Below are 10,696 nucleotides of genomic sequence, written 5' to 3' on the forward strand. Positions count from 1 at the left end.
TTTACAAAAGGAAGGGAATTCTCTGACAGTATTTTTAGAATCAATTTATAAAACTATTAGCTCCTCCCACTTCTTTTTTAAACTCCAATTTCTCATTTTAAATACCTTTTCATTTTTTAAATTGTAGCTTCCTCACTAACAAATTATGTCTAATAATACAAGGGTAAACAAATGAATTTTTTGCTGAAAAGTCCCTGCTTTCCCTGTTAAATCTGAAATGAGATAGTCTTAGTTATTTCAATTTAGCGCTGTCCAGAGAAAAATACAGTACTGAGACTGTAATTAAAATTTGCATATATACACATAAGGAGAATATAAGGGAGTAAGAATGTCTAAAGTCCTAAAGTTTGTCTGACAGCATGCTGCCTCTTTAATGTCTGATCATATCTAATATATAATGATATCTAATTCAGGAGAGTAGTTCTCCTAGGTGATAGAATAAGACAGATCTTACAGAAGATCATATGAGGATATTTGGCTTGTGTTGACTATGCTTTTGAATAAGGACAGTATCATACTACTGCTTCAGCCCTGTCTTTGGGAGACACTTAAGTTTGACACAGAGTGGAATAAACATCAATTATGTTACAAACTGATTCATTTTATTCATTGCTTTTAGCCAAGGAAATGCTTGAACAGTGAATAAAGCAGTTGTTTTAACCTTCTGACTACAGCTGCCCTCAGTACACACTGGAATGAAAAGAATCTCTTGTACTTGATTTGTCTGTAAACACACTAGAAATCCCAAATCATGTAATGTGACTCCATAGAAGGCAGTCCTAAAGATATCTGGGTCCTTGAAATGTTAGTTTATGTTATGCTTTGACTGAAAAGGAACAAAAAAACCAAAACCACTAAAGAGTTTACAAGAATTCCCAGAAGTGGATGTGGTCTTTCAAACTCAGAAAATACTCCCTATTTTCTCAGTTACAAACAAAGCCTAACCTAAAAAGCTTGAAAACAGGACTTAAGATTTGCAAGAATTAATAGGGAAAGAAAACACCAAAACCAAACAAAAACATTTAATGGCATTAAAAGGTATCTCCTGCAAGTGGAGAGTTACTAGCTATTTTTTTCTATAATGTTTCATTAAAGAAAGAATGTCTGAGGCTGTACCTGACTACAGCTGTAAGGGTTTTACATTTACTAACTTAGAAAATGCAGCACACATTACTTGAGTTGATCACTGCTCCTGAACACGAAGGGGAAGATTCTCAAAGCTACTTGCAGTGATGTCTGACTCTGTAACTCTCCCGTGCTTTTGAAAATGCTTCAAATCATTGAAAAGAAGGTTATGAATCTCTGTTGGCAAACTTGTACAGCTGCAATACTATTTCATATAGCTGTGGATTGGACCGAGACACTAACTTGACTAAAGGCTGAATGACTTTCAGTACTCTGCAGTGAAAATCTGGTAACCTAAAGTTAATTGAAGGATGTACAAGTATTTTAGACTCTACTGAAGGATGGCATAGACACGAAAGCACGAGGCCCTAGACACCTCAGGATCTTACCATTTCTTATGTGTTGGAACTGATGACTTATCACTCTGCTATGGGGCAACTGTAAGTGATCACACAGCATGGAAAATGTAATATATAGTGTAGCACAATAAACAGAAAAGGAACCAGGAGCTGATTAGGTGGAAAAAAAGAGAAGGAATAAGAAAACTATCTCTTACCTGGTCAAGATTGTTGTAAAAGTCTATATTGGCTGCACACAAGTATCTCCCAAGCAGAGTGGCATGGGTAGTAAAAATTGTGGCAACTGGAAGTTTCTGAGATCGAGACAGTATTAAACCCACTCCTGCCTGCCATTCATGGAAATGAGCAACTATGTTGGGCTTGTCATCAAACTGACAGGAAAGCTGAAAAAAAATTAGAAAGAACATATATTAAATGTGTATCATCCAGCTCATCATCCCAGCCTCAGAAACTTTCCTTCATATTGTCTTGTATGTGTGTTCTTTCATATGACAAAACAGTATTGTGTTTTAAGTGTTCATGTGTCTTGATTCCTACCAGTCTTAATCCTTAGCTCACAAAGCTAAGTTTCCTTCACTTGCACCTCAGAACAGCATCCTTCCTAGAGCGCTGGGAAGCTCTGGCAAGGACAGTCACTCTTCATTCTTTCAACTTGCTCATTTGCTACTGGAACTCTAATTTGGATAAAAAACGGTCACGAGCATCTCTAATGGAGATGATTCTGTAGATTGACGAAGTTTTGTTTTTTCAGGGATGCTGTGGTAGAGTAATGGAAGTCATGGTGTCGTCATTCACTTCGTAACATCTCTGCAAGGTACAATCTAGCAGCTGAGAGAACTTTCTTACAGGCTTCATGACACGTTTGTGAGTGACAACTTGACTATGAAAGGAGAGGAAAAGGGAGCTTGGGATCTTATCTATAAGAACACCCAATGACAAATAAAGGAGTTGGAAGAAAAAAAAAACAGAGGAAGAAGTGACAGTGAAGACAAGGCACATTTCGCGTAAGACTTGGAAAAACATCATTAAAGTGATAAGACTTAAGTTATAAATACAAATTTTATCTAGGTCAGGAACCACATCGTAAAACTTTTCGTCTCTGCTGACAAGGCTGATGTTTTAAAAACTCCAGATTTTAAAAACTGTACCTCTTTTAAAAACCAGGCTGTTACTGATCCAAAAATTACAGCATCATTGGCTTCTCGGTCATGAAAAGGAATCCCTATGTTGGTAGCATCCCAAAATTCGCCTTTCCATCTGTCCAGATTCCAGGCTGCTGATCCTATATCAAACAGTAAGACATATGGACTGCCCTCTATCAGCCATCTTCCAAAAAAGACCTAAAGAAAATAGCCAAAGATATAAGATGAAAATGTTAAAGTGAATGTGAAAACAAATTTCCACAAGTATTTTCATCCATCAAATCATACATATTTTACACAAGGAATGCTAAGGATCACAGTCTTATACACCCATGATTTGTGGCTTTCCTTGCAAAATACATGGAGTAATACTTGATCAAAGGTTGGGGTAAGTGGAAATTACATGACATTTCCTCATTCTGCCCACGCAGTACAGTTGGTGCCCTTTGCAGAGAGGAAGGAACAATCAGAAGGTGTTATAATATCTAAAAATATCAGCCCCCAAATATACAGCTTTCCATCTTTATCTGCATCAGTACATTTAAACATCTGCAACAGAATTATAACTCCAGTTACATAACCTACCCGCGCAACAAGGAGAATAGGCTGAACTGTCCCAAGCAACACAGTGTAATTTGGATCACATTTCACATTGCAGCAGTCTACACAGTCAAATTATTTCACCTTATTTCAAATTATCTCACTTATTTGGGTCTTCGACCCAAAATGGCTACAGCAGCAGAGGCATATTAACTGTGGATAATGAGGTACTATATGTAGATTAATGCAGTTTATAGTCTGTACCGTGCTCATAGGAATCTTTTATGTTGCTGTTCAATTGCATTTAATTCACCAACCCCTGGGCTCTCCAGAGTGGAATCCTGTCCTAATGTTAGAGCTGGCGAGACAGAGGGCAGGTGTTGAAAACAATGAGACAAAAGTTCTCAGACCTATTTGCACAAAAAATGAAGACTGTATCAAAGATAGGTATACGAAGAAAGCTCAGGCCCTTACATACATATTTCAAGCTATTCTGGTTTCTTACTTAGGAAAATGAGATTAATGAACAGGGATTCCGTGTGAACCCTGATTTTAAATACGGTGTCAAGTTGTGGCAAGGAACACACCTGACCTGAGAATTTCAGAAGCTTTCCTAGGTCCCCTGGTTTAAAGGGTTCCATTGTGATACATAAGCAAAATCCAGACGCACTGATAATAGGATAAGTGCAGCTCTTGGAATCTAAAGCGTCATTATTAGAGATCAAAGCTATACTTGACGTACCTGGGATAGATCTCCTGCTATATATGAATACTCCAGCAGAACGATGCACTTGTCAGACTGCCAGAGCTGACTGCTTAAATTGAATGTATGCTGGAACAGCATAAAGTATTTATATACGTATGTATAGCTTTGCAAATAATCTGCCTCACAAGCCTTTTGCTATTATCCAAACAAAGGAGTGTTATACCTTGCAGAGACATCTCTCTGTAAGGAACAGATGCAGCACATAAAACTTGATAATTCACTTAGGAAAGACTGATAAAAAATACAGATTTATATTCCTGTTAATTAGACCTTTCAGTTTGAGCTTCATTTTTAACAATGCCAAGCATCATACAACAACAGTATCCCCAACAGACACTATCCCAAGCTGTGGCTCATGTATTTCCAACCACGTACGTAACACATAGCAGGGCATGAGAACCTAAGAACTGCCATAGCACAAGGAAATAACACATTGCCAGTGCCACAGCTGATGTCAGTCCAGGATGTTCATGAATTTCTACACTAACGTGTGCCATTTTTAGCTTACTGCTGAATAAGAACTTCATTACTAGTTTATGGTTGGAGTCAAGCTATGAGATTGATGTGAAGTCTCAGAGAAAACACCAATAAAAATTGTGCAAGAAACACAGATTAACTCCCTATGTGTGCTACAGTTTAAACCCTCTTTCTAAGGAATGGACAGTCAGCTGTATTGATCTGAGGAAGCAGATTCTTTATCAGTTGGGTACTTTTCTTAAGCACACTTGTGTTTTTTCCCTTTCCGTCTTTCAACTCAATACAGTGCTTCATAAGAAAAATTCTGTGATGATGAGATGCTTTCTTTCAAGTTTCTTCAACATCACAAGAATGCTGAAGGTAACATAAGTGTTCAGTCAAAGTAAGGTCGTATTATATCCACTAAAATCTCATGTATTTAGAGACTGGAGAAATAAGTCATTAATCCAATTAAGTAGTCTTGCAGATAAATGAGCATTAAAACCTTTAATTGGATAAACTGTTTCTTCCTCAAAAATAACCTTTAATGAATCGACTTTGCTGTTCTAACCGTAGAATCTGAGCTTTTCCCATTGTGACATTGACCAGGACTGCTGTGTCAAGTGGAACAGCGGGAGCATTAACCAAAACTGTAATCTCCTCAGAGTCAGCTTAGTTGTCCTGAGAAGCAGAAGCACATCTGATTTACCTGACACCCTTGGCTTTTCATGGTATCCATTGCCTTCTTAATTGCAGGGTTTGGAGGCTCACATACTTCCACCTGAGTCTTCACATTGTGCTCAAAATAAGGACCAATCAGAAAATAGTTTTCACCCCATTCGTCTGCTGTAATTTTGGCTTTCGTCTGGATCACGGTATAAATTCCTCCCACTGAAAAACAAGATCACAAAGAACAAAAGGTAGAAATGGGAACAGGCCTTAAAGCTCTGGAATAAGTTCCATCCTACCTGGGAGTCAGACAGACCATTAAATCACTTCACATATTCAGACTTAAAATGAAACCTGGAATCTAATAAATGAATAGAAGTTCAGCCTCCTAAAATGTAACCAGAGTTTCACCATTTAGTTTAGGAGTATGCTCTGGTAGCAGACCATGTGTTATCCTTAAATAGCAATTTAATACTTTGCTTAGTTCTGGTTAACAGAATATGGCTTCTTTCTATTTCTCCTCCTATTTCTCCTCTTCTTCTATTTCTCCTCTAATCTCAAATGGATGCTTTCTAGCCTTAACTACCAATTCTATCTGTTATTATTATTATTTTAATTTTTTTCAGGTGTATGAAGTCACTTCATAAACATTCATTCTATTTTTTTTTTTTAGGTCGTCCACCCCTTTTCAAATATCTGCACTCAGACTGTGAGATTCAAATCCTGAGTCTCACACTTCCACTTTCCCTTGCCTAATCTTGATTCTACTGCATTTCAAATTCAGACTGCCTTTTTTTTTTTAAAGAAGAAGTCATCATTTTCAAACACATACTTTGTGATGTGGAAATACATGTGGTAATAACTAGGCTGGCACCTCCAGCTTGTTTCACACAAATCATAGAGAGAAGTAGAGGCAGTGATGAATTTTGTTGACTACTGGCCATGAAAATGGATTTAAACCTAAATCTTTGGAGCAAAAGGTGTCATGTTCTATCACTAATCTAAACAGTTATTAAGTTGGTATGAACGTAGCCTATGTTGCCAATATAAATATCTGCAGCACTTTCCACCTCAATATTGTCAATCTTAAAAGTAAATGTAGTACTAAATTTCTAAGAGAATAGAGCAGTAATATCTTCTGATGAGTAAATACAGATCTATCTAGTCTTGCATATGGGATGCTAGATTCAATTAGTTACTTTTGCCTGACAGTTTTCCACATTTGTCCCTGTGATCTATGCACTGGCAATGCAGCCTCGCAGCCTCCTTGGTCACAGGACCTGCGATGCAAGGCAGTGGCCATTCCACCACCACAAAAACAGAACACGAATAAGTGCTTGGATAAATCAAGTAGAAGGGAGGGCAAAAGAAGAGACTGCTGCTATGTATGAGCAATGTTTGTCATAGCTCTGATGATTTTAAGCAGGGTAAGACAAATGAAGCTCAACAGATACATGCAAACAACATTTGCAGACCAGGAAATAATAGGAAAATAATGGAAGTTCCTACTTAGAAATATCACCCTCCACTGAATCTGGAAGCATTTGGTAATACTTCAGACAAAAAGACCATGTTACACCTTTCAGCAACAACATCAAAATACATAAGGAGTCAGCAATGCAAGTGATCGTTGTCTACCATTCAGCAATCCAAACTTCATTTTAAAAGGTACTTGAGTATCTAGAGGTGCAGGTGGACTGCATACCACTGCAGATGGCAAAAAATCTTCAAGGTTTACCTGATTCTTCTTAAAAATCTGCCCCAAATGACTATGACTTACAGAAGAGCTGCTGAAGTTGCTCAGAGCTTCAGGAGCCAAACTAATTAAATGGTATCACCTGAGAAGTATAGAAAGCCTTCCCCCAACCCTGGTATCTTGCAGTCCTGAGAAACTGAGCAGCCAGAGTTATGCTTTCTAATTGTGTTCCTAAAAGAGAATTTGCATACTTAAAATCTTTTTCTTTACAAGCATGCCATTTGTTCTGAATGCTGGAAGGGTTCCCAACCTTAATTTTTTTATGTCAAAGTGTCTCAGATTTCTAGGCATTTGACAAACAAATACAAATGCAGTTCCAATCTAGCAGCTTGCTAAATAAAACTATTTCATTAAGTTATTAACCTACGTACTAACTCAGGATCTAAGAAGATTTTCATGTACTCCTAAATCAATGCCATAGTTAAGGAGTTCCAGATCATAGAGATATGGAACTGCAGAAATAAATCTATGCATTGGAAAATTCTTCTGTACTTTGCTCAGATCAGAAAGCCAAGGAAACTAAATCATAGCCACCATGAGCACTTCCTCTATGAAGAAAGGTTGAAGGCTTGGTTAGCTTAGAGGAGAGAAGGCTTCAGGGACACCTTATTGTGGCCTTTCAATATTTGAGGGAAGCATATAAACAAGACGGTGTATGACTGTTTACAAAGCTGGATAGTGATAGGACAAGGGGGAATGATTTTAAACTGAGACAGGGCAGGTTTAGGTTAGATACTAAGGAGGAAGTTTCTCACACAGAGGGTGGTGACACACTGGAACAGGTTGCCCAGGTTGCCCAGAGAGGTTGTGGATGCCCCATCCCTGGAGGCATTCAAGGCCAGGCTGGATGTGGCTCTGGGCAGCCTGGTCTGGTGGTTGGTGACCCCCACATAGCAGGGGGGTTGAAACTAGATGATCATTGTGGTCCTTTTCAAACCAGGCCATTCTATGATTCCATGATTCTATGATTCTATGATTGTCTACCATATCTGCTCTGGACAAGGATTTTAAAAAGTCAGAAGAAAGTGGCTCCGAATTCCTCTGCTCATAAGCTGATAGAAACTACGTGAATACCTTGTATTCGTGCAAACACACCATTTTAATAATGAGACAAGTCAGAAGGTTCAACCTACAATGTCATGCGGTTACAATGACACAAATGTTGTCTGTTCTCATGGAAAGGTCATCATATGAACAGAAATCACTTTAATCCAAAACAGATAAACAAGTCGAAATCTTAGTTGTGAAGCTAGTTGGTTTTTATTGGCAGAAATATTGGTCTTGTGATAGGGGAAAATTTTTGTGCAAAGTTGCCAGGTGTCCACATGGAAATGAGTAAAAAACCTATGTGCAAGAATTAAGATACTAGATAACATGATAAAGCCACATATGACATCAATGGTGTGGAGCTCTTTCCCCACCAACAAAAGAGTGGAGATCAGTGTCTTTCACAATGCAAGGTGTTCAATGTTGGCAGCTGAGTTTTGCAGATACTGCCTTTAAAAGAGATAAATGGCCTGGGACATCACTTTACAAAGCCAACAGCTAAGTGATCCTGTTCACAAGATTTTGTGTAGCATTACTCTCTGTTCTAAAGGACGTCCTGTCAAAAAGGAAGACTTGTTCTGAATGAAAAATTGGAGAGTGTGCTGTGGTCTACCACCATAATCTGTCGCACAGCAATGTAAAATACATTTGAGGGTACTATTTTGCCTGAAATGCAATGAGAATTACTAAGGATAAAAACAAAAGAGTATATTTTATGGACAGTAAAAACTCTGCAGAAGATAGTTGTGATGAAAGGTCGGGGTTACTTGGTCCTCAAATCTACTTTTGTTTTCTCTGTTACTGTGGAAATAGGACTCACAAGGCACATTTTTGTGTAAACTTATATTGACTGGGTGAGTGAACCTGCACGTGTGTGGAAAGGGTCGGGCAAAACTTAAAAAAGACATCCTGAGAAAAAAAGAGCAATGTCTAAAACAACACATAGACTTTGGAAAATTCACTTTCCCAAAACAATTCAAGGAGCATGTTATATATTATGAAGAGATAGATTATATCTGCACAGTGACTTTGAATCCACTGGAAATACCTATGTTAGTAATCAGTGCATTACACATTCTATCAACTAGCAGAGCTAGGCCGAAGTTGAGTATGCAGATCCTAACAAGATTCTCAAATTATTCCCACTTATATGATACACCACCTTGTTCGACCCTAATCACATATTTTATTGTAGCTATAAAAACTTTTCAAACAATAAGGATGTATGAAAATCCCATGATGTTTTAGGTTTCTGTATGCAGCCTCTGAAGTTCTGTTATCTGAAGAAGTTTTAAAACAATGACAGATGAAATGAAAAATAGATGCAATATCAGGAGAGATTAGGTACAGAGAACTGGGTTATAAACATGAGGCATTAGTAGTGAAATGTGAATAAATTATAGAATCATAGTATAGTTTGGGTTGGAAGAGACCTTTAAGGTCATCTGATTCCAATCCCCTGCTATAGGCAGGGACACCTCCCTCTAGACCGATGGGGCTCAAAGCCCCATCCAGCCTGGCCTTGAGTGCTTTCAGGCCCAGTTTAGTGTTCTAATTCCATCTGAAACATTTCATGCAAATATTTTAAGTTCTGATAATTTTAAAACCCCCTTGATAGAAAAAAAAAATGTTTTTATTATTTAGTTTTTAAATTTACTTTTAAACTTTTCCAACCAAAAAGAGAAAATTAAGTTAAAAAAGAAATGAAGAAAAAATAATTCCCCTCATTTATTTCCATTCATTCTCTCCCTCTTTTTTGGGAAAAATAAACTGGCAGAGGCAGGAGAAAAAACAGTTTTGGGGAAAGAAGGTCCACATGAGAAAGTCTGACTTCCCTTTAGTGACCTCATTAAAAGGAAAAAGATGAAAACAAAATACTTGCTCAGAAAATATTTCATTAAATTATTTTCCTAAGTTTGAATGTTTTCATATAATTTACCATAACTGCGCATTAAAAAGTTATCATCTTCATTACTTCAGCTTCTTACTTCTTTCCCCATTTCAAGTGCATTATTATCGTTGCGAATTTAAAGTCCAAGCAGTAATTAGTGCCTTCTGAGACAGATGCCAGAGCTATTTAAATAAATAAAAAGTCTGTGAGTCAGAATGGACTCCCTGTTTTACATCGCAACCGAGGACAGCATTACGCAGAAGCGGAGACCTGATTTTGCAACTGGACATCTTTGTGGAAGACCTATCACTGCAGAAAAGTATGCTATTTCTGCTGAAAATATTACATGGAAAGACCCATTGCTAATGCTCTTTGTCACCTGATGAGGAAGGAGCTACAACTTGCAAGATTACACAGGAAATTCGTTTCTAGAAAATGGCCTGTGCAGGTGGAAATGTTTGAGCAGGGAATGGCCCAAACTTCTCAAAGCTGCCAGAGATACCTACTGTTCACTTTAATTGCTCTCCTACCTACCCCACATTGTGGAGAGAAAGAGGGAAGCAGCAGCAGACATCAAAAAGGAAGTAAAGAGATGGCACAAGAAGCTACAGAACTGAGACAGGAAGACCGTCACCTGCAGGATAGATGTAGGAGCCCTTCCTTGCACACGATTGCTACAGAGGCAGGGGGTGCTCCCAGGCCACTTCATCTTTTTTGTCCACAGCCTGACTCAGAAGGTACTAGAGCTTTTCTGGGGGCTGTGCTTACCATGGAATCCAAGAGGGAAGTGGTACCCAGCTTCAGGGTTCAAAATTGTAGAATCATAGAATCATAGAACGGCCTGGGTTGAAAAGGACCATAATGATCATCTAGTTTCAAGACCCCCTGATATATGCAGATCAACAACCACCAGACCAGGCTGCCCAGAGCCACATCCAGCCTGGC

At 38.2% G+C, this 10,696-nt stretch overlaps 1 protein-coding gene across 5 annotated transcripts in view; it reads right to left on the reverse strand.

Moving 5' to 3' along the window:
• The window catches only part of GYS2 (glycogen synthase 2), a 49,232-nt gene that overhangs the window by 26,456 nt on the left and 12,080 nt on the right, over positions 1 to 10,696 (reverse strand). For all 5 annotated transcript variants that reach the window (XM_010715764.3, XM_019616844.2, XM_010715755.3 and 2 more), the window contains 3 exons: positions 5,098 to 5,279; positions 2,633 to 2,824; positions 1,682 to 1,867 (listed from right to left, as the gene is read on the reverse strand). In XM_010715764.3, coding sequence (XP_010714066.1) covers positions 1,682 to 1,867; positions 2,633 to 2,824; positions 5,098 to 5,279 — 560 coding nt within the window. The remainder of the gene's footprint in view (positions 1 to 1,681; positions 1,868 to 2,632; positions 2,825 to 5,097; positions 5,280 to 10,696) is intronic.

This window comes from Meleagris gallopavo, chromosome 1 (assembly GCF_000146605.3).
Source record: "Meleagris gallopavo isolate NT-WF06-2002-E0010 breed Aviagen turkey brand Nicholas breeding stock chromosome 1, Turkey_5.1, whole genome shotgun sequence".
Lineage (NCBI taxonomy): Eukaryota > Metazoa > Chordata > Aves > Galliformes > Phasianidae > Meleagris > Meleagris gallopavo.